The 22,645-nt window shown below is 33.2% G+C and overlaps 14 protein-coding genes across 14 annotated transcripts; 11 read left to right on the forward strand and 3 right to left on the reverse strand.

The window, feature by feature from the left end:
- Positions 1–153: 153 nt before the first annotated feature.
- On the forward strand, positions 154–1,396 carry EIN_309990 (hypothetical protein; the record flags this gene model as incomplete). The annotated part of the gene is made up of 2 exons (XM_004184264.1): positions 154–1,156; positions 1,203–1,396. 2 exons carry the CDS (start codon positions 154–156, stop codon positions 1,394–1,396), a joined length of 1,197 nt encoding a protein of 398 aa, XP_004184312.1.
- Positions 1,397–1,519: 123 nt separating this feature from the next.
- EIN_310000 (hypothetical protein) lies at positions 1,520–3,089 on the reverse strand (the record flags this gene model as incomplete). The annotated part of the gene is made up of 3 exons (XM_004184265.1): positions 1,520–2,400; positions 2,453–2,549; positions 2,664–3,089. The coding sequence occupies 3 exons, from the start codon at positions 3,087–3,089 to the stop codon at positions 1,520–1,522; spliced, it is 1,404 nt and encodes a 467-aa protein (XP_004184313.1).
- A 199-nt stretch (positions 3,090–3,288) lies between these two features.
- EIN_310010 (hypothetical protein) lies at positions 3,289–3,624 on the reverse strand (the record flags this gene model as incomplete). The annotated part of the gene is made up of 1 exon (XM_004184266.1): positions 3,289–3,624. One exon carries the CDS (start codon positions 3,622–3,624, stop codon positions 3,289–3,291), a length of 336 nt encoding a protein of 111 aa, XP_004184314.1.
- Positions 3,625–5,090: 1,466 nt separating this feature from the next.
- Positions 5,091–5,822, forward strand: EIN_310020 (hypothetical protein; the record flags this gene model as incomplete). The annotated part of the gene is made up of 2 exons (XM_004184267.1): positions 5,091–5,165; positions 5,295–5,822. The coding sequence occupies 2 exons, from the start codon at positions 5,091–5,093 to the stop codon at positions 5,820–5,822; spliced, it is 603 nt and encodes a 200-aa protein (XP_004184315.1).
- Positions 5,823–5,939: 117 nt separating this feature from the next.
- On the forward strand, positions 5,940–6,518 carry EIN_310030 (Rho GTPase, putative; the record flags this gene model as incomplete). The annotated part of the gene is made up of 1 exon (XM_004184268.1): positions 5,940–6,518. The coding sequence occupies one exon, from the start codon at positions 5,940–5,942 to the stop codon at positions 6,516–6,518; it is 579 nt and encodes a 192-aa protein (XP_004184316.1).
- Positions 6,519–7,868: 1,350 nt separating this feature from the next.
- EIN_310040 (hypothetical protein) lies at positions 7,869–8,807 on the forward strand (the record flags this gene model as incomplete). Its single annotated transcript, XM_004184269.1, has 1 exon — positions 7,869–8,807. One exon carries the CDS (start codon positions 7,869–7,871, stop codon positions 8,805–8,807), a length of 939 nt encoding a protein of 312 aa, XP_004184317.1.
- Positions 8,808–9,277: 470 nt separating this feature from the next.
- EIN_310050 (hypothetical protein) lies at positions 9,278–10,582 on the forward strand (the record flags this gene model as incomplete). Its single annotated transcript, XM_004184270.1, has 2 exons — positions 9,278–10,397; positions 10,467–10,582. The coding sequence occupies 2 exons, from the start codon at positions 9,278–9,280 to the stop codon at positions 10,580–10,582; spliced, it is 1,236 nt and encodes a 411-aa protein (XP_004184318.1).
- A 717-nt stretch (positions 10,583–11,299) lies between these two features.
- Positions 11,300–12,005, forward strand: EIN_310060 (hypothetical protein; the record flags this gene model as incomplete). The annotated part of the gene is made up of 3 exons (XM_004184271.1): positions 11,300–11,403; positions 11,458–11,668; positions 11,748–12,005. The coding sequence occupies 3 exons, from the start codon at positions 11,300–11,302 to the stop codon at positions 12,003–12,005; spliced, it is 573 nt and encodes a 190-aa protein (XP_004184319.1).
- A 316-nt stretch (positions 12,006–12,321) lies between these two features.
- Positions 12,322–13,524, forward strand: EIN_310070 (hypothetical protein; the record flags this gene model as incomplete). The annotated part of the gene is made up of 1 exon (XM_004184272.1): positions 12,322–13,524. The coding sequence occupies one exon, from the start codon at positions 12,322–12,324 to the stop codon at positions 13,522–13,524; it is 1,203 nt and encodes a 400-aa protein (XP_004184320.1).
- A 108-nt stretch (positions 13,525–13,632) lies between these two features.
- Positions 13,633–14,223, forward strand: EIN_310080 (hypothetical protein; the record flags this gene model as incomplete). The annotated part of the gene is made up of 1 exon (XM_004184273.1): positions 13,633–14,223. One exon carries the CDS (start codon positions 13,633–13,635, stop codon positions 14,221–14,223), a length of 591 nt encoding a protein of 196 aa, XP_004184321.1.
- An 88-nt stretch (positions 14,224–14,311) lies between these two features.
- Positions 14,312–15,181, forward strand: EIN_310090 (bisphosphate 3'-nucleotidase 1, putative; the record flags this gene model as incomplete). Its single annotated transcript, XM_004184274.1, has 1 exon — positions 14,312–15,181. The coding sequence occupies one exon, from the start codon at positions 14,312–14,314 to the stop codon at positions 15,179–15,181; it is 870 nt and encodes a 289-aa protein (XP_004184322.1).
- A 305-nt stretch (positions 15,182–15,486) lies between these two features.
- Positions 15,487–16,263, forward strand: EIN_310100 (hypothetical protein; the record flags this gene model as incomplete). The annotated part of the gene is made up of 1 exon (XM_004184275.1): positions 15,487–16,263. The coding sequence occupies one exon, from the start codon at positions 15,487–15,489 to the stop codon at positions 16,261–16,263; it is 777 nt and encodes a 258-aa protein (XP_004184323.1).
- A 343-nt stretch (positions 16,264–16,606) lies between these two features.
- Positions 16,607–18,766, forward strand: EIN_310110 (thioredoxin domain containing protein, putative; the record flags this gene model as incomplete). The annotated part of the gene is made up of 1 exon (XM_004184276.1): positions 16,607–18,766. One exon carries the CDS (start codon positions 16,607–16,609, stop codon positions 18,764–18,766), a length of 2,160 nt encoding a protein of 719 aa, XP_004184324.1.
- A 263-nt stretch (positions 18,767–19,029) lies between these two features.
- Positions 19,030–19,755, reverse strand: EIN_310120 (hypothetical protein; the record flags this gene model as incomplete). The annotated part of the gene is made up of 1 exon (XM_004184277.1): positions 19,030–19,755. One exon carries the CDS (start codon positions 19,753–19,755, stop codon positions 19,030–19,032), a length of 726 nt encoding a protein of 241 aa, XP_004184325.1.
- Positions 19,756–22,645: the final 2,890 nt, after the last annotated feature.

Genomic DNA, 22,645 nt, shown 5'->3' on the forward strand with positions numbered 1-22,645 from the left:
AATATTTTATTTATTTATTCCATCATTTCTAAAAAAAATAATTTCTCTATAATTTCTAAAAATCTGTTGTATAACAACTTGTAGTTTTGATAGTTAAATTAATTAAATAAGTTTATTATTGATTTAACTAGAAATGTCAAAAGCATTTTCAACATGTCGACACCCTTTCAACTCCAGTCTTTATACTCAAAAGTACTCGCAGGTGCAATTGATTTTTTGAAAAGTATGGACACGACATATGCATCACTCTATGACACTTTTTCGACTCAACTTTCAGACGTCATCGACAGCGACTTCTTTCACAAACTCTTTTCATATTACTTAGAAGGATATCCAAACTTATCTCCCGACCTCCAGGCGATATATTTCCGTGCATCTTGTGTTGAGATGGCCACTCGTCTTCGTATACTAATGGAGTCTAAAATATACAATGAAAACCCTAACAAGCCGAAGTTACATTGTCCTCTCTTTGTTATAAGTTTCCCACGTTCCGGGTCGACTTTTCTTCACAATTTACTTCTTGCAGATCCAACATCAAAAGGTATGAAATTTTATCAAGTGTTGGCTCCTGGTGGACAGACAACAAGTTTAGATGGGCGTTACAAATACGTCGCAACAACTATATTTCAGATGACGAGTGTTAATAGCGACTTTTCTAATCTCCACAAAATGGCGATTAACACTCCAGAGGAAGAGACTTTTATGTTAGACGCTTTAGGACTGTCGTTCATTCGTCTGTGCTCTATGTCTCGACTTAACCAACTCCGTGAACACTTCGACGAAATTGATTGGTCGTATGGCTATACTCTTTTGAAGGATATGATGTGTGCAACGGCTATTGAAGACAATGTCCCAAGTGAGAGCCACTTCTGTATGAAGTCTGTCCAACACTTCGTCTATATGAAGGAATTGCTCACTACTTTCCCCAATGGAAAGTTCCTTTGGATACACCGGAACCCTAGAGATTCATTCAAGTCACTTCTCCCAGTTTTTAACCAAGTCAGAATGACTTTCATGGAGAGCAACACTCAAGAGGCGCTACTAGAATTCAATAAAACGGTGTTAACTTGTCTGAGTAAATATTTAAGAAGAGCTTTAGAAGTGAGGAAGACATTCTGTGAACAACACATCGTCGACCGAAACGCAATTCGTCGATGTTTCATTCTCCAAAATGACACAAGACCCCATTCAATACGTCAAAGATGTCATTTACAAGAAGCTTGAGATGGAAATGACTCCCAAAATGGAAGAAAACATGAAAATTCTGCTTCAAGATGATTCAAAAAAGAAACACGGCACTTCACAAAATTCAGAGAGTCTCTGTTTACTCTCGGATGCAGAAATAGACTCCGCTTTTATATTCTACACAACACAGTTCAGAGCCTATCTTGAGTAATGACTGTATGGTTATTTTATAATTAATTTACTATAATAATATGGTTTCTATTTTGAGGTAGAGTCCACGGTCGAGCCTTCAAGAAGTGAATTACAACTTTGAAACAACAAGCGTACAACGGGTTTAAATAGTTTTAGTCTCCTCTCCGCCGTCTGAGGATATACTTGAGTTCTTTTTCTCGTCCATGTCGATGAGCATTTTAGTCTTCCAGTTCTCGAACATTTGGGTCTGGAGGAACTCTTTCAAGAATACACGACCCTTTCTGGAGGAGTATTCTATGAACTCTGTCTTCATGAACATCGAGACAATTCTATTGTTTTCTGTGCGCGAGGAGATGCAGAAGTCCTCGAACTCGACGACCATGTTTTTCAACTCGATTTGGATGATATTGAGACATTGAGAAATGACACTCTCGTGCTTCTGAATACAATACGACATCGGGTGGTTTGGCTGCTTTCTAATTTGTTTCGTCGATTCCTTCAATCCACAAACGACCCGATTTGCGTTTGGAAATTGTGGAATCTGTTGCTTGAACGATGGAGGGAAGAACGTGAGTGTCTTTGAGTCGATGTCATACAAGACGCTCTCCGCTGGGATTTCTTTAGGTGTTTCGAAGAGTCCGACAATCAATGGTGTAGGGCTGTCCATCAAGTCGTACAGTGAGTTCGTTAGCACTGAAATGATCGGAAACTCAAATTGGAAGGGATAGATCGCTTCAACCAAAAATGCTATAAGGGAGCTCACAAGGCATTTGTGTTCGCATTTAATGAAGAGTCTTTTTTCAAGTAATAGAGTTGAGACAAATAAGACTAAGTAATCCATTGGAATCACACGAAGGAATAAGCATCGACAGATATGACAAGGGATGTCCAGCAGTGCGTCCACCTGTGGATTTAAATAGATCTTTTCTGTATATGTCGATGGGAGTGTGAAGAACATTTTAAAGTGATCAGTGAGGTGTATAGAACTCGGTGTAGTCGACCAATTCTGTGTTTCTGGTTCATCTCATTGTTACTCGACCAATAAAAATAAGTAAAAACAGAACAAAGTACAAACCAAGCAACTGTTCTAAGAAAGAAAAGATGACTGAGTTACGCGTCGACAGTGTAAGCATCACATAAAAGATTTCATCTTCGACGTAATTCAGTCCGTCCTACTTTTCAGTGATTGTCAAACTAGTAATATATACTATAAATTTACTATAATAATATACTGATATAGTATTATATATAGTAATATAATCTATTATATTACTATATCATCAAACCTTTTGAATAATTCGTGCTTGGGACAAACAATGAGCATACCGAGTACACCCGACTATACTACTTGTAAAAAAGAACGTCGAGAACCTCGAGACGTGTTTCGCCGAGTTCTTTGCCTTCTCCTTGAACATGTGTAACTCGTCCTCTGAATTGGCTGTTTTTCTACTTTTCATGACACCGCGTGGATACAAAAACTCGACAAGGATCTCGTACATGAATTGTTCGATGTTAAAGTCCGGATACTTATAAATGACTTCTGGAGTATCGTCCTCCGCGTTACCGCCGATGATCAAGAACTGTTCCGCCAATTTGAAGTCCTCGTGGTGGATAGTCTGGTTGAGTTGTTTAAACATCGACCGTTGTTTAAGTTCGTGTGAGAAGTCTGTTGGTTTGTAATTTTTGATCAGCGTGGCTTTGCTCCTTGACATCGAGAAAGTCTGCTTTTTTCAGAGATTTTTTATTAAGACGATATAATGAGTTCCTTCAAGTCTTTGGTAATTCGTTCGAAATGAGTTGAATAATTAAAATAATTAAAATAATTAAAATATTAGAGAGTATAGTTCTGAGCCTGAAAAACTATAAAGGTATAGTAAACATTAATTAAACAATACTAATCAACAAAAGACATCACACTTCGATCGAATTTAAGAACATCGGGTGAAGCGCGACAAGCCGTTCGGAATATAAGGACAGGTGGACAACTTTTTGTTGCATCTTGAGTGTCTCAATAGAGTCGTCTTGATAGTCAGACTCTTCAACGAAGAATTCGTTCTCGTCAAACTCGTCTTCGGAGGAGTCTTCAACACTCTCACAATCACTTTCGTCTTCAGAAGCCTCGACTTCGTGTTGACTTACTTGATTCGACTCGTTTGGTGCGTCGATTTTCAAATCCTCCGCATCGCGGGTGAACGTTAATATAAACGCAACAAGTATTGCTCGGACCATATCCATGAACCCCAACATCTTGGTTTCAGACAATATGTAATTTCGAAGATGTTGGTCCTTTATATACCTTCAAAAATTACACCTTTCTTATATACCCTTCCCATTTTGAATGAAGACGGAGGTAAAACTCACAAAAGACTCATTTTACATGTTATCCCACTTTGCCGTGACTTTTCTGGGTCAAAATAAAATTAAAAATTTTAATGAAAATGTCATAAAAAGGGATTCACTTTTCTTTTAAATTTTTGGTTTTTGTAGGTATTCGACTGTCGAAATTGAAGTATTAGTTATAAATAGTTTATTTATAATAAATATATAGTTTTGATTCAAGAAATTAAGATGCAGCAATTGTGTCGGTTTGTTACCAAAAACGGGGTTTTCAATGGGCTTTGCAAGACTTTCGTCTTGTTATTTTGGAACAAAATTGTTGGGATTTTACTTGGACTTGATGGGATACTGGCCTGACAATTTAAATGAAAAAAGCCCATTTTTACGGTCGATAGGTTTTCAACAACGGCCGTTCGTTACTGCCAAAATGTTATTATCCATTTTTGAATAATCAATGGTTTTGAATCATAAAGTATTATTCCATGTATTAAACAATTTGATACAGTTTTGGTTTTGTTTTAATTTGAATTGGTGATATTTTGTATGAAAAAAAACTTGAAAAAAATTCAAGTTTTTCTATAAATTAGTTATAACAAAGTTAAGTTTTAATAGTATTTCATTAATATTAAAATAAATAATCATTACTAGTTTTGACTTTTCTTAGAGAATCACTTGAAGATTGTCGATGACTGTTTTGGAGTTGATGGAAATACTCACCAAAAAAACAAAAAGACATTGAGATACGGCATTACAAACGCAATGTTTCGGGGTTTGAGCAAATTTATATTGAAGTTAACGAAATTCTATTGAAAAACTATATGGAAATAAAGTTGGAATTACCAAATATTGTTCAAATTAGGTAAAAACTACCACAAAATTGAGCAAAATACGAAATTTAAGGGTTGATCTTATTTCATCGTTTTGTTATGATAATTAATTGATTAAATTACTTACGATAAAAACAAAGCTAAGAAAACGAATAATATACCATAATTATCATAAAAAACATGAAATTTCATGAATTAAGAAAATTTATTTTTTAAAAAGGTCACAAAAAAAAAATAATTCTAATATAAATAGAAAAAGTATTTTTATTTTTTTTGATTTTTGTAAAGTTAAATAATAACTTATATTATAAGTTAGTATAAATTATAATTATTAATTGATTAGAAAGGGTTCATTTTTTATAATTTTTAATTCAATAACATTTTGAGTTTTAAAGATCAAAAAAAATAAAGGATAATAAAATGTTATTAAAATGTTATTAAAAGAATCGACTAGTTAAAAATAAATAGTATACAAAACTATTTAATAAAGAAGGAAGAAATCAATAAAACGAAAAAGAACTTTAAAAAACTAAAAATTATAATTTATATATGAAAATATTTGTGCTTCTTTTTTTGATTGGGTTTTTAGTGCGGGCAGAGACGAGCACTAGAACGCAGACACTTGTTTGTGATTAGTAAATTGTTTTTTTTTCACACAAACGAAAATTTTCAGACTTAGAAAAACATTTTGAAAAACAAATTTAATCTGAAGAGATGAGTAATAACTAAAAGGGGAGATATGACGCGAAAGAGGTCCAAGTGAATAACAAAACGATAATGACAACGAATCCCGACAAAATCCCACTTTGGAAACGGTTACAAAAAGATGTGATTGCCGAGCAACAAAAAGCACAGGACGTGATTGATAGTATGACCGCCACCGAAAAACTCAAAATAGCGAAAACCGAAGAAATGGACAAATTAGTGAATGAACGTCTTGAGAAAAATACTGAGTTGTTAGGGGAAGAGGCAAAACTCAATGTGAGAACATTACACAAATTTGATACCAACGAAACATCTCAAAACAAAACGAAGATTGAAATCACTCATAATAGCACTTCAATTCCAACGACTCTGCCAATTGATTTTGATATCCCCCAATCTATTCGAAAAGATAAAACTAAACCAATCATTAAGAAATTGTTTAAACACAAGAAGATCATCAAAAGGATCGTCGAATTGGATCCGCTCGAGGAAAAAATGATCAAACAGAAGGCTCTCAGCTTAATTAAGAAGACTTCGGAGTTCATTAATAACTATGACGACGACGAGCTTTTGTAACACCGATAATGTCACAGTTCTTTGTTTATTTTACTTTATTTTACTATTTAATAACTTGGGTGTTTCGATGTTAAAGTAACTCTATAACTCATATAAGTAAAGTATATAGAAAGATAGATGAAACTCGTTAAATGTTTTTTTATAGGAGATGGCACTGTTGGGAAAACTTCAATAATTTTGAGGTATTCACTCGGAGTGTTTAAAAATTATTATTTACCAACTGTATTGGAAACGACATGTTTTAATGTCTTTGTTAAAAATGAAAAAATAGAACTTTGGGTGTGTGATGTTATAGAACAAGACGATTACATGAATAGACTACCAATGTTATATAATGGAATTGATCTCTTTGTGGTGTGCTATTCGGTGGTTGATGTCAATTCTTTTGAACATGTAGTAACTAAGTGGAAATCGAATATCGAATACTATTCACCTAACACACCCTTAATGCTTCTCGGTACTAAAATTGATTTAAGAGAAGAGAATAAAAAGGTTGTGAAACCAATACAAAATAAAGTGAACTGGATATCTACGGAACAAGGAATTAATAAAGCAAAAGAAATAAAAGCAGTGTTATTTATGGAATGTTCATCATTGACAGGATTTAATATAACAACTTTATTTCAAAATATTGCAAAAGTGGCAAAACCTCAAACAGTCTTTTCAAAAACAAATGGATATTGTTTCATCTTTTAATCTAAATTACTTCAATGGTAATTTATTTAACCTTTAATTATAGTTTCACTTTTATTCAATTATTAATAACTCGTTATAGTTATATTATAGTATATAATTAACCAATATGGTACTATTATATAATAAATTAAATACTAATCAATCATTACTATAGTTGTTAAGAATAATAATAACAAAAATTAATATTATTATAGTTTTTAGTGTTTTGTAACAATTCAATAAAAATATAGTTTTCTTAATTATATAAATGTAAATAAAAAATAGTCAAAAATAGATTGAGTTTTAATGAACCTGTCAAGACTCAAACTTTTTAATTTAAGGAATACGAAAAAAAATAAAACAATAAAAATGTCGAGACTTGAAGCAGTGTTTATGGCAAACGTGTTGTTGTACATTCGAGGAATGAGCGTTTTTAATAACCTTCTTTTTGTCTCGAAAAACACAAGAACAGCTTTTGATATGCTTCGAATGAATCCACAGAACATTTGTTGTGGGATGAATTACTTAAAACGAGTGTTTCCAAAGTTGAACACATTAAAAGAAACACCGCAGTTTTGTAAAGAATACACAGAGAATAAAGACACACAAATCACATTCTTTGACTTGTCAGAAAGTGTTTGTAATCTTTCTGATTCGATTTTTCAAGACCAACATTTTTGTGACCAAATTGTTTCTCTCAGAATCAATTTAATTGATTTCAAATACGTCCCCAAATTCTTAAAACTGCGACATTTGTTTGTTGAAAATATTGACACACTTACTAACTTAGAACTGTTCAATGAAATGCAGTTTCTATGGAACGTCGTGTTTTACACAAAAGAAAATTTCAATTTTCAAAGGAAGTTGAAAGAACAATTTTTTCGAATGCCGTCGGTCAAATTTGCTGTTGTTTATAGCGAAGGAAATCACTTTGAACAAGAAAAGAATTTGACAGTTATATCTTATAATAATCACAACGCGTTTAAAGTTATAGAATATAAATATAATATTAAAATTGATGATGTCATATCATGCCCCATTGCAATAAACAATTACAACAAAAAATACCGAGAAATGAATTTAAAAATCAAAGGAAATGGGGTGTACGACTTTTCGAATGTTGTAACACAATTATTTAACATCGAAGTAGATAATAATATATCAACAATCAAATTACCAAATGCTCAAAGTGTCGAGTTAAATAGTAATCCAAAATTTCCAGTGATATTAGATACGTCGAATTTAAAAGCATGTCAATATTTCAAATTCACTGGATACTTTTGTTTTCATAGAAACGTATTTTCTTGTGGTGAGGAATTGACAACTTTAATTATCGACTCGACTAATTTATTCAAATTCGACTTTTCAAAAATGCAAAACCTCAAAATTTTTAAAATAAAGTCCAACTTTGTATCTCTTGATTTGTCAAAATGTTTGCATTTGCTTGAAGTTGTAATTGAAAACATCTCCTGTGCAGGCAAAATTACTTTCCCATATTTCAAAGGAACACTCTCAATTCAAGGCAATGGAGATGGACTTTCTGTGAGTGGGTGTGGAAGTGATACAACAATAAAAGGAGTTGTTTCCTATTTGAAATTACCGTTACAACCGTTATTAAGCTTATTAATTGATACTGAGTCTGTTATTACAGTTGAACCAAATTCTTATTTTGAAGACACAAAACGGAATAGGAGAGTTGCTCATATTGAAACAACTGTATTAATCATCAACTCCAACATAAGTTTGGAATATATTGGTATTCCAATGTATTCTAAACAAGTAATATGCGAGCCAAACACCATCAAAGGAATCTACATCACTGATACACACAACTTCTTCTTCTTTTCAAGTAATACGAATTACTATGGATACACGGAAATGTGGTTCTCAGACGACAACTTGAGGAATAAGACTCTTACAGACACACAATCGTTTGAGTCTGATAAAGTGTTACGAAAACGAGTAATGAAAAAGATAGATGATTGGAAATATCTTACTAGTGCACATATCCACACGATGCACTGGGCGTGTATACACAATAAAGATGTGGATATATATGCAGAAGAACATACAAGTCACACAAAAAAGACTTGGGAACTTGTTTCAAAAGTGTTACTCATAAACAAGATGTTTAAAAATGTTCAAAAAGATGGATCTCCATTACCAAGATTGAACAAAAATAAACGGTATACAATAAGTAAAGTGTGTAGTGATGATTATGATGATAAATACTCAAATGTTGAAGATGAAGATGATTGTGATGAAATTGGTGATGATCTTCAGAAGTATATCTTTACAGAATGTAATTGATTTCATTAGGTCATTTATTTTATAACAGTAATCTAATTTTGATTATACATATTGTGTTTATTACTTCATATTTTAAGCAATAAATATATCACCAATAGTAATTTGTATCAATAAATAACTATTATATCACTCGTTTTTTATTTGAAAAGTTGTGGCATTTAATTTACAAATCTATAAATTTTTATTGACAAATTTTAAATAATTTTTATGTTTTTTTCAAATTATTATCAATCGAAAAAAAACTTTTTATAAAATGATAAATATCAATTATCAATAAAAAACAGTTCAAAATCTTAAATATGATTTTATTATTCCTCATTTGTATCTTTTGAAATTGAAAAATAGTGATTTTAAAAACCAGTAATATAGAACATGGAACCATTCGAAAATCAAAAAAACGCCGACAAATGTTTTCAAATAAAAATGAACGAATTTCGAAAAAGACTAAATAGATTAGAACTAAAAAACATATGGCGAATTATATTAGAATTAAATACCTACGTTTGTGGGAGAAAATCGTTATTCCGGTAGTTTTTATACTAGTTTTAGGACTTATGTTTGGTATAGGCTTTGGGTGTCAAGATAGTCATAAACAATCCTTTGTGATTCTCAAAAACCTTGACACGGAAGGTATCCATTACACCAATGACCTTCCGACATTTACAGCTGTTGACAAGAAACTGCGAATTGACCTTCACTTTTCGACTGCCGAGACTGGAAAGACTGCTTTTTTTACCAACTTTAACATTGTCCTCTATCGTCAAGGCAAAGACATTGGACACACCAACAGCACTGTAATCGTAGAGTGTCAAGACATGGTATGTAATGATGCGACAATAGTGAAAGAAGATGTTATATTAGGCCGCGGTCAAAGTATAGATCTTACTATTCCGCCAGTTGTTGGGTTACAATTAGACACAATAAAAGTGATTACAAATGGTGTAGCGTCGTCATATTTACAAATGACAATCATTGCAGTCAACTTTTTACTCAACTTTGTTCTTGGTATTCTCTTACTTGTGTATTTAATGAAAAAGGGACTACTTGCCACATTCCCCATCGAAGCTAAATTATTCATTTTGGGAATTGTGTGTTATGGAGCGCCTTTAGACATCTTTTCGTATATTGTGGAGACGTGGGTCTTCCCCATTTTTCATGGTGTTTTCTTTGTTTTATTTATAGCGACGACCGTGTTTTATATCATCAAAAATAATAAAACAATTCATGAAGGAAAGATCCCAATTATGAAAGGGATGTTTGATTATATCATTATAGGCGGTATCTCACTCTTCTTTTTAATAGTATTTATACCAGAAATGCTAACTTATATTATTTACGAGTGGACCCATCCCGTGTCAGTGGACGACACTTCTATTCGTGGAGTGTATATCACTTTCTGTGTTATCACTGCTGTTTGTTCATTCATTTTGTTGAGTGTAGTTGCACTAAATAGTGTTTTAACAGCATTTTTCGCTAAAACACAAGGAAATTTGATTCCTTATTTAGTCGAACAAGGTATTTTATTATTCATTTTGTTCTACGCATTTTTGGAAATTGGAGTCTACCCACAGAGTTTCTTAATCAATGGGAGTTTGTTTTTTACTTACTTTGTTGTGTTATTAATAAAATTTGTCAATTAAAATATTTATAACATTGTAGTTATGGTCAATTCATTCTTTAATATTCCTATGCAATTCTTCTTCATTTTATACTTCTTCTTGTTCACCCCAACAGACGAGTCATTTGAGGAAGAACACTACCATACCTTGCTCTAAGCGCTTTTAAACAGAAAATAATGTCACACCACTTTGTTCCATTTTGTTACAATTTCTTATAACATTTTATAAAACTACAATTCGAAAACATTTGACAACAATTTGTGATTTATTCGTTGAATCTTTTGTTGATGTTTTTTTTAATTATTTGTAATTATAATAATATTAATATTATTATTATTTATTAATTTACTAATATATAATGATATTGTTATACTATAAATAAATAGTTAAAATGGTATTTCTTAAAACGATTTGAAAACTTCTTCCCGTAATTTCTGTCCAATTTTTGGCTTTTTTTCTTGTTTTTTCTGAGAAAGATTCTAGGGTACATGTTCTAGTAAATTTATTAATATAAATAGAATTTGTCAAAATCACAATTTTTTTTTTGCGAAAAAAAGAGCAAAAATGGAATTTATGAATTAACAAAAAATCTCCGTTTTCTGGTTTTTTGACAAATGAAGCTTTCTCATTATTTTGACTGAATTTGTTGTTTTTTTCCTCCAATATTAATTTTTAACCAACAAGTTTATTTTCGATTATATTTAACACTAAACTAACTGATTGCATGAATTAAGTTAGAGAAACGACGAAAATGTTGAAGATTATTCCTTAAGTGATTTCCCTGAAAAAAAGTGAAATAAAAAAATGCGTCTAAAAATAGAAGAGACCTTTAGTGAAGATCGTTGACTTTGCACCCACTCTCTTGTTTATTCCATGAAAGGTGTTGAGCCGCACATGATCACGATATCCCTTTCCATTCACTATGTCACCGTCTTTGGTGAGCGCATAGTCGTGAATTTCGACAACTCAACAACAAAGTGTGTTTCTCCACTTCTTTCTTCTTTTGTTTTCACTGTTAGACTCACGTAAAGAAAACTTCGTTGGGACGCCGGTCACGTGTGGAAAATTACTATGACGGTTCTCCCAAGGACAATGCGTTGGTGGTATTCCGTGATCAAAGATGAAGAAGTCACTCGTGTCGAGGAACTCGACTTCCCACGGGAATATGACTTCGATTACAACGAAAAGTACTTTCAAATTGTCGACCACTGGGGGTCGTCCATCAATTCCGTTGTTCCTATCGTTTGTCTTCCACTCCATCAATTCTAGTTCATGTATAGTTCATTATTAAGTAGTATAGCATGAATAAACTGACAGACAGCCACTGAGTAAAACAGAACCTTTTTGCTTAGCTGGGTCCCCACTGATTAAGAACTACTTGGTCCCATTTTACCAAGCGTCATTGGAGAGAAGAAAAACACCGATGTTGGAAGAGAAATGTGAACGGCAAAACACACGAGTCGTCGCAGAGTACTTCGGGATGAACTGGGGGTATTACGACGACTTTGCATTACTCGAAAGTAAGCCGTGTAGAATACCAACCGTCTATTCTATCCTTCGTGAGGGTCTCTGCGAGTGAATGTGAAACACTGTATGCAATTCTTTAACAAAATGTAGTCTGTATTTGCAGTTTGGTTCTTGGTTGGTGCATGAAAACAAATTCTATAATTATAGTTTATTTTGTTATATTATATAGTTACATACCATATTAAGGCTCCACAGAATTTTACTCGAAAAAGTACCAAGAAATGTGTGAAGAAAAAGAGTTTCAAAAAATTCCAAAAAAAGAAGAAAAAATTCAAATTTCCACCATTTCAAATTTTTTGAAATGGTAAAAATTTTTTGATGAAGAAAGAAGAACTCGATAATTTCAGAACAGATTTCTACGAAGTGTGATGCTGACTTTTCTTAAGACGTATTTCACGACTTCACGTGCCCTCATTGGACCTGAATTTGTTATACTTCCTCTTCTCTTTGTTGACACAGGTGTGATGTTTCCAATCATTGCGATTATGTCAGTGATTATCTCGACGATTTCATTATATTTGTATCGAGTAGTTCAACAGAACTGTGACCTCACATTAATTAACGACCTTTCGAGTTTCTGTGGTGGGAAAAAGGTGTTGTATGCCTCGCGGATCTTTGATTTGATCTATCGAGTGATACAAATTGGGTTCATCTTCTCGATGTGTGCGACTTCGGTCCAAGACTTACTCTTCACCCTTCCCAACTCGAGTCGAAGTCAACTCTGGAAGAGTGATGCGTGTGTTCGAATAGTGTTGTACACCCTTTCTTATCCCCTTTTACTCTTCTTGTGTCATTCAAAAACAGGCAAGAAGGTAGGAACTATTATAGCGTACTTGTTCCCTGTCCTTTACTTGATACAACTCATCTTTTCTATTGCAGTGATTTGCTTCTTCGGCTTCCGAGAAGTCGACATCCTCCACTCCATCCAACACGACTTTGGAGTTAACGACATGTCTGCGTTGTATGTGGTCTTTTTGTGTATCTTTGCGCCATTCAAATTTCAAAATGAGTCGACGGGAGAGAACACGCCCGCGGAGTTTGTGTCGTATGCGACAGTTCTCCTCTTTGGTGTTGCCTACGGATTTTGTGTTGGGTCTGCACTCACAATGGCGAACCCGATTCCATTCAGTTCATTCATGTTCACACTAAGGGAGTATCCCGTCTTCTTTGTGTCTGCTGTGACGATTAATATCATTGCAGTGATCATCTTTCTTGTGCAAATTCCTCCGATAGTGTCGACTATGGTGGAGGACATCGACTGCAATTTCTTTGCGTTGTGGAAACCAAGCTTTCTTCGGAGAAGCGTTGTCGTGTTTTCTATAATATCCACAAGCGGACTTCTTTCAAGCGTCATATGGACGTGTAAGGAGCAAATGATACTGAATGGGAGCTTATCGGGGTCTTATTTTGTCCACTTCTTGCCAGCTACTGTGGCTGTCTATGTCTCCAAAAGTAAAACTACTAAAGCCGTTGGCTTCTTTTTAATAGTGATTGGTGTTGTGTTTTGTGCTTCTGGATGTACCGAAGTCTTCATTGATTTTGTGGAGAATGTTGTGAACGAGTTCTTGTAATTTAGGAGTCTTGGTGTGTGTTTCTAATGGTTCTATTAATAGAATAGTATACTATTAATTATTAATCTATTACTAATACAAAAAAGACCTAAAAAATATAGAAAAGAGATGAGCATGGACCAAGTCAGCAATTTACTCGGGAAATATCTGTTACAAGGATGGACGATGCTCCAAGCATCGTGCCATGTCCACCCGACAGTACCTTTAATGCGAGAAAGAGGTGGTAAAAAGTGTATATGCGTGTTATGCAATGACAGATACTACATTGAAGACGGAGAAAGTTTGTTAATGTACATCACTAAAAAAGAGGAAAAGGGTGAAGCGAAGGAACAAGAGGAAGAAAAGAAGCAGAAGCCGCTTGAAAGTGATGACGTTAAAGAGACGTCTTCTGAAGAGGAAGAGAACAAAAGGATATTTGAGTGTATTCAAAGTAAGTTTGCGGGTGTGAAACAACAGCCAAACAAATTGATTGAGGAAAAAGAAGTGCAACAAAATGAAGAAAATACATCTTCAAAGGCAACACAAAAGACTAATCAATGCAAACAACACCAAATTAATACTCAAGTCACATCAGTGTTGAATTTAAAGATCAAAGAGGTATTAGAACAACTCAAAAATACTCCAGCGACAAAGCCTAAGAAGATCAGAAAGCTCGCAGATGCACTTGCAAGCCTCCAAAAGTGCTTGGAAATGAATTGAATATTCTAGTACATTTTATACTTCATTAAACTATTCGCTAAAACGTCCATTATAAATGCTGGGAGCAACTTGAAAATCAAAAAAGCAAATGACGACAACGGTCTTTGATTTGGCCGATGTCATGCTGACGGCCGTCTCCCATGCGAGTGATTTTATCAAGTCATTCAAAGATAGTCTTCACGTGGAAAAGAAGGACGACGGGTCATTAGTTACACAAGTTGATGAACAGTGCCAAAAGCATATGTTTTCGACTATTTTACACGAATACCCGACACTCAATATCATCGGGGAGGAAAAAGCAGTTGGTGGATTACCAGAGAGAGACCTTCCTCATATCATCAAACACACATATCCCACTGATAATCGAGAAATAGCCATTTCAGATTTGGTCGTCTATGTCGACCCTTTGGATGGCACTGACTGCTTTGTAAAGAAACAGTACGAGTGTGTCTGTGTCCTTCTTGGTATCACTTATAAAGGAAAACCATTCATGGGAATCGTCTCTCAACCATTCAACGGTAATAAAATCATCATTTCCTTCGACAATCATGTCCAGTGTTACCCAGAAGAGACTCTTAAGGCTCTTCAAAGCACTGACAACAAGGATTTCACGTTTGTTTGCTCGCAGAGAAATGACGTGAAGGACAAAATTACGAGCTTCCCAGAAAAGTACAACATCGTTTATAAAGGAGGGTCTGGCGCTAAAATGGTGATGTTAGTACGAGGCGAAGGAGACATTTATATCCACCCTTTAGTGCAATCGTGCACTTGGGACACTCTTGCAGTCCAAGTGATCTTAGAGGCTCTCGGAGGTAAAGTCTGCGATATCAACGGCAAAGATTTGTTATATCCAACTGACAAAGAAAAGGGTATGAGACATCTCAATGGTGTTGTCTGTTTGTCTCAACGCGCTACAAAGTATTTAGACTGGGTGGTTGGACTCAAACTGCAAATTTAAAGAACTATAGTATTCAAACTATACTATTTAGTATATTTTGTATAGTTACGTTATAATTAAATATAGTTATTTATAATAAAAGTTTGTTCGAATATTTAATTAAATTTTTTTATTAGAACTCCACAAAAACTCCAACGAACGAATTGAACTTTAAAAACAACGACTTTTGACTTTTCAATAACATAAATAAAATCTTAGATAAAAACAAGTATACATGTGAGGAATAATACCTAAGATATTTACACTAAACCGACAGAATACATAATTTGAACTTAAAAAGTCGAACGTCAAATTACAAACTAACCATGTCGAAGAAATGCCCAATTTGTACGAAGACAGCTTATGTCACGGAGTCAGTCAATGTGAACGGAACGTTATATCACCAAGCCTGCTTTAAATGTAAAACATGCCATCGTGCCCTTTCTGTTTCTAATTATAAACTATTGAAAGATACTAATGAAATATATTGCACCATCCATTTGCCCCAACCGAAGAACCTTCAAGCAGCTGTGACAATGGAAACTATTTCAGCGAAAGAAACACACCGCCCTGAACTGGTCAATAGAAATATCCAAGGAGCTCCAGAGACTCGGAAGAATCTTCAATCGAGTGACACTATGGAACTGAGACAAGCCAAAGAAGTCAAGTCGACGTTGGTCAATGCGAACTTCCATGGCGGAGCGGATCAAAGGAAGAATACGGGAGCGTTGAGTGCGTCAGATAGTCATGCTATGAAAGAGACAAAAGCTCATAAAACAGTGAATGAACAAGTTAGAGGTGGTGCGGATCAAAGGAAAAACACAGGAGCGTTGAGCTCGTCTGATGCCTTTGCAATGAAAATGTCTAAAGAAAAAGGAACAGTAAATGAACAAGTCAGAGGAGGTGCAGATCAGAGGAAAAATACAGGTGCACTTGGGACTACAGATACCTTCGCTATGGGACTCTCCGGTAAAGGTCATGCCAAATCAAATGAAGTCAGAGGGTCTAAACCATGTTCGGGTGAACTTGGTTTGTTAGAAAAGGGTCAAATGGCAATGCCAAGACAAGGCGTCATTTCAAATCCAAATGTTAGAGGAAAATAAATCAGTTCTTGCAGTTTTGGAGTTTAACAAAGTACTGTTTTTATTGGTAATTAGATGGGATTAAAATAAGTACTTTATTACTTTGACTTCCGATATACTAATAGTTAAAAGATACTATAAATGGAGAATTCTATATATAGAAAATAGCGAAATATAACAAAAGACAGATACTAAACAGATACTAAAATATTATAGTTATTGAATAGAATCGACTGAATAATTGCTTCTTTATTCGAAAAACCACCCAAATACCAAGTAAAACAGTAAGTAAACTATTATAATAAAATAATATTAAAACGATAATGAATGGTAATTTGGAACTTCGAAATGGAATTGGAATTGAATGTCAAGTGAGGGAAAAGAAGTTAAAGAAAAGAAGAGTGAGCACAAAAGCGTGAAAGCTGGTGGTGAAGTGTCGAAAGAAGCGACAGCATTGATTCGAGGGATTCAGCATCAGATCAAGTATTACCTTGGGCAAGTTCATGTGAGTACGAATGATTACAATGTGTATCGTCATAAAGAGTTAAAAGAATTGAAAGGTGTTGGTGAGGTGTTTAACACGTACAAGTACACCAAATTTGTGAGTGAGAAGTGTCGAGACATATGTGATGATATTGATAAGAAGATGGCAGTGCCGAAGGGTGTTGAGCCGTATGTAGCAAAAGAGTATTCACCGATGGCATTTGCGATCATTCGTCGCTTTTTTGGAGTGAGTGATAGAGAGATGATGCGGTCGATATGTGGGGATGGCAATTTGACGCCCCCGAATATTGGAGCGGGGAAGTCTGGGTCGTTATTTATGTTTACAAAAGATTCGAAATACATCTTAAAAGTGATACCAAAAAGAGAAGAGAAAATCCTAGTGAAAGTGTTGCCAAAGTATTTTGCATTCATTCAAGAAAATCCACAAACATTAATTCCACGATTTTATGGGATGTATCGAATTAAACCAAAACATGGGGATGAGTATCGATACGTTGTGATGAACAATTTGTTTCCTAACACACAATTTCCTCTACAATTCAAATTTGACTTGAAAGGATCACTGTATGGAAGAAAAGCTGACGAGAATGAAAGGGGAAAGAAATCGCCATGTTACAAAGATATCGACTTCCTCGACCAAAAAGCGGTCATCAAAATCGGTCCAAATTTGGTTAATGCGTTCAAAACACAAGTCGAAAAAGACAGCGAACTGATGAGTGACATGCACCTCATCGACTACTCCCTTCTTGTCGGCGTCCACCAACTGTCCGACACAGAAATGGAAACAGCAAAAAATGCACTCGACAAACAAAAACAAAGGAACTCAAAGAAGTCTCAACACAAACACAAACACAAACACAACAAAAAAACTCACAATAAAAGTATTAAAGACGAAAATAAGATTGAAACACTTGACCCTTCGAGTGATAAAGACAAGAAAACCGAGAGTCAATCAAAAAGTGTGAACTCTGAAGGAGACAAAAAAGCTGAAGATATTTCCAAAGAAGAAGACACTCAAAATGAAGACAAAAATGATTTAAAAATTGAGAAACAAGAAGAACATGAAGCAACAAATAACGACGTGAAACAACAAGCAGAAGATTCACAGCAAACAGAAGAACAAATCATTGAAAAGGAAACAAAAGATATCACAGTTGAACACATTGATTCAAAGACCACACAAGACGTACAAGAGCAAAATCTTGAAGAAAGTCAACTCAAATCAGAAGAAAAAGAGTCAGAAACTAAAGTTGATGAACAGATTGAAGAAAATACGACACGCCCGGATTTAAAGAAGTACGAAAGTGTACCACAAATTAAAACTCAACAAGAAAAAGAGATTGAAGCGCCTCAAGTGGAGTCCAAAGACAAATTACAAACAGGTGACATACAATCCCAAAACAAAATAGAAGAAAAAGAGGAAAAACAAGAGAAGAAATCGAAAGACAAAAAGAAAACAGAAGAAAAGACGAACGGCAAGAAGAAAGAAGTCATCATGAAAGTCGGTAATAAAATTCAAGTCATCAACGCGAAAAAAAGAAAAGAAAGTGAAGACCTCTCTGAGATGTCAGATTCTTCATCCACCGCTGCAGCTTCTGAAGTCCAGGAAAGAGGAAACTCTCATAACTCAACGGAGGAAAAAAGAGTGTACAGACCAAGAGCAAGTACTGTCTTTGTTGACGCTAGAACAGATACTAAGACTAAAACAAGTTCAAAAAAGGTGAAGGACAAAGTAGCGAATCCAGAAGACTTTTTGAAATCATTAAAAATTCCAAAACCTGAAGACTTTATCTTTGTAGATTATGAAGGTGGACTGCTCTCTAGAGACGCTAATGGTTATTTGAATGGGGAGTTGTACTTCATTGGAATCATCGACATCTTAATGGACTACACAACTCGTAAAAAACTGGAAACGGTCATGAAAGGCGCTGTTGCTGGCGGCGTTGATCAAGTCTCAAGCGTATCACCACAACAATACTCAAAGAGATTCATCAAGTTCGTCCACGATCACACTAACTAATCTAATATTATTTGTGACTTAAAATTTATTATATTATTTTTATTATAATAATATAATATATTAATGATATAATATATAATTTATTATTTATTATATATTATTATATAAAATAGAAATGTTTTTCTATTTTTTACTAGAATAGAAATATATTAGCAAGAACTAATGAAAATATCAAAGTAATTTAATTAAAAGTACATCAAAGAGATTCTTCATCTTAACACACTAATATTTCTCTTTATATAAAATATTGAGTGATTGAGTGTTTAATTTGATAACGTGTGTTGTTTAGTGTATTCCACATAAGTGTCGAAAACTAATGGCCACGACGAGTTACCTGAGTCGTCATAATTTAAAAGTTCATAATCGACGGTTTGAATGAAGTCGTACAAATTATTCCAGTCGTCCTTTGTCAGTTTCTTTGTAGACTCCAAGTTAAGGAATTGAATGAAGCGAATGACTTGTGGATTCTCTTTGCCAAAGAACAACTCGAGTAAATAGATAGCGTCAATCTTTTCAATACGAGTTTGTCGATATCCCGTGTTACACTCAAATGCATAGACAAATAGCTTTCTCGCGATGTCTTTGTCTTCGAGTTGATTCTTTGGAATCATCTTTTTGAACTTCTCAAGGGACGTCGCCCCGAATCGTTCGAGGCACTTTCTAAATTCCACAGCTGTGATAGTAAAGTCCTTTGCACTAAACATATAAGCCACCCATAAAGCGTCTAAAGTCTCGACGTCGTGTATCCCCAAGTCTAATAGCATTTGAGACAATCCAAGTGGTTGAATAACACCTTCCGTGGCATAATGAGTGAAGTCGATACTGATTTGGTCGTTGTGATGTGTGCATAGCATGTGCGTTGAACTAGTGGAGAGAATTGGGTCTTCCCAGCTGATGTGTGGCATTTTTGAAGTGGAGTGACAAACCTCGATTTTGCGAAACGACCTTCGTTCCGATCGCCTTTGATATCTTGTTTGTCTCGCTCCCATCTCTTTGTGTATATTATTAAAGATGGAAAAGTATTCGGATTTTTTACTTTGATTTATGTAACAATTTATGAAAGCAGAAAAGTTTTTTGACGGATCTTTTCTCGGCATTTTTCCCGGAGTTGTGGTAGGTTTTTATTTAATGTTCGAATCTAAATTGGAGACTAAAATAAGTAAGAAAGTAAAAATGATGATTCGTAATTGTTTGTTGAGTTCTAAATTAAAAAAAGAAAGAACAAATTCTATATATTATGGTTCAATTATAAGTTTCTATGGTTTTGATCAATAAAAACATAAAATACAATACTTGGAATTGTGAAATTATAATACTAATAATTATTAATATGTATATAGTATTATCAAACATGATTTGACCAGTTAATAAAATTAAAACAAAATTTTCGAGATAACATTTTCATCATTGTAAAACAAAAAACTTGAAATAAGTTTTTGGAAATAACACCAATAACATTTAAATGATAAAAAAATGTTATTTAATTGAAGTAGGTCTGATATTCAAATGTCTAAAACAAAGTCGAATAGTCATTAAAAAGATTTGAACAAAAAAGGTGAATGACGGCACGTAAAAATAAATAAATGAAATGTTATTAATTGTTTGTGTTTTATTGGAATAAAACGGGAAATAATAAAAATATAATTACCCAAACATTCAAAAATTAAAATACGCAAATTTGAGACAATACCCAAATTTTTTTATCTATTTGATATTTTTGAAGGATATTTTAACATTTTATTATTTTTCGTTTGTTTTGCATGATAAAAAGCGTTTTTAGGAAGTTTTTTTTAATAGAACAAAAATAATAATTAATAGCAAATTATTGCGTTAAATATCGGGATTGTATATACATATAATATATATAGTCTTCATTATACCAATACAGCACAACTCTAAATCATTACAAGTCATTTAAATAAATAATAAAAGTACCGAAATTAATAAATAATTATTAAACAATTATAAATAAATTCATTTATTTAAACATTCAAATCCATTTTGATTTAGATCTTTCCATTAACAAATTTGAATCCCTACTTTTTTTCGTTTTACCACTGATGAATATAATCAACATCATTATGTACCAACTTATAAATAATGCCGAGAAGGCAAATTCTATATTTGTTTTGATTTTTTGTTTTTGATTGTTCAAGTTTATAAGTGCGTTTTCCCACATAATTCGCTGTATTACGGCTATAACTAGATAACCAAACCTGTGCCAAATTAGTCAATAGAATTAAATTCTATTTAAAACAGTAACTATAATTATAACTATTTACTAATTATAAAATAACCCACTTTTCAAAAACGAATTTAAAAAAAGTCACCAATTTGTCGACAAATTGCGCATACTCATGCCAACTTGTCAATTCCGAAGCTTCGTTTGGATAATCGGAAATCAAATGGTAAATAAAAATGAGGTTCAAAAATTTCCGCAAGGCATATTTTGCCCAATGGAAAACGAATTAAAAATGTTGCAAATATCCCGAATTATAAGTGAAGTTATTACTGTTTTTTCCAGTGTGAAATGATTATATTGCAACATTTTAATCGCTCAAAGTATTTGACCGTTCGGTTGTTATTATTAATTGAAGAACTAATTAACGTCAAAACCCTGTTTGGGTCTATTTAAAGTCGCTTTGGAGAACTAAACCATCAAAATGTCTTCAAGAAATCCACACTACACTATAGTGTCTCATGTAAGATTGTCTAAGGCTATTTCCGTTAAGAGAATAGTTCAGTCTGCTAAACTGGATACCTTCCTCGAGGATATGTTTGATTACGATGAAGTGGATTTTGTCATTAACGGGGTTGAGCCAAATGACTTCAAAGACTCAAAGAAACTCTGTAAGCGAGTCTGCTGTTAATATCTTTTGTATAATTCATTCATTATTTATCAAACAATTTAACATAAGATTTTTTATTACTTATCAATTATGTATTATTTTAATAATTATTTAATTTAATTATAACTAAAAATTGGAAATAATCAAAAAAAATAATATTAAATATATATAATTATAATACAATTTTTCTTTAAAAAAAGTTTTTTTATAATATTTTTTACTACATTTTTATTATATTTTATTATAATGAAATAAACTTAATTTAAATAAATGTTATTGAGTTTTTGATATATAATATTTTTATATATCATATATTATAAAAATATTATTAAATAATGATATTAGATATCTTTCAAAAAACAATACCATATTTTATAATAATATTACCAATAATTAGTAACTTTAAAAAAATCATTAATTTAGAAAAGTCATTAAACTTTTCCTTGATTTTTATTAAAAAGTTTTGATAAAAAACAATAATAATTTAATTAATTTTAATTATAAAATTTTAATAATTTAGATATTACAATAAATAAAACAAAATAGTTACAATTTATTATGCGTTTACAAATTTAATACCAAAATTATTATCTCGACAGTAATAATTTCAATTTGTTTTGTTTGTCCCGATTTGTAGACAAAATTTAAAGTATTTTTACTATTAAATATCAAGCTAAGAAACGACAAAAACATTTCGACTAGATTTGTCATTCAAAACACATTATTTCTAACTTTCCCACCGAAAAAAGACGACCAGTGAATAACACTCAAAGCACAAAAATCCCGATAAAGAACCCGTTCCCTACCAATTATCGTTGAACTCTATTTGAGGAAAATTCAAAAGTTTGCAACTCTAATGACATTTATGGACCAAGTCGAAACGCAAAAGTGTATAAGTTTTGTCTCAAGAATTACAAGCTTTGTCGAGCACTTCGACGGGATAAGGGACTTTCAAACGACGGAGTTTTATTGTTTGATGGGAAAACGCCACCCACCGCAGGACCTTCTTCAACTCCACTTTTCCCCTTTC

Source organism: Entamoeba invadens (genome assembly GCF_000330505.1).
Source record: "Entamoeba invadens IP1 unplaced genomic scaffold scaff_1105074725651, whole genome shotgun sequence".
Lineage (NCBI taxonomy): Eukaryota > Evosea > Mastigamoebida > Endamoebidae > Entamoeba > Entamoeba invadens.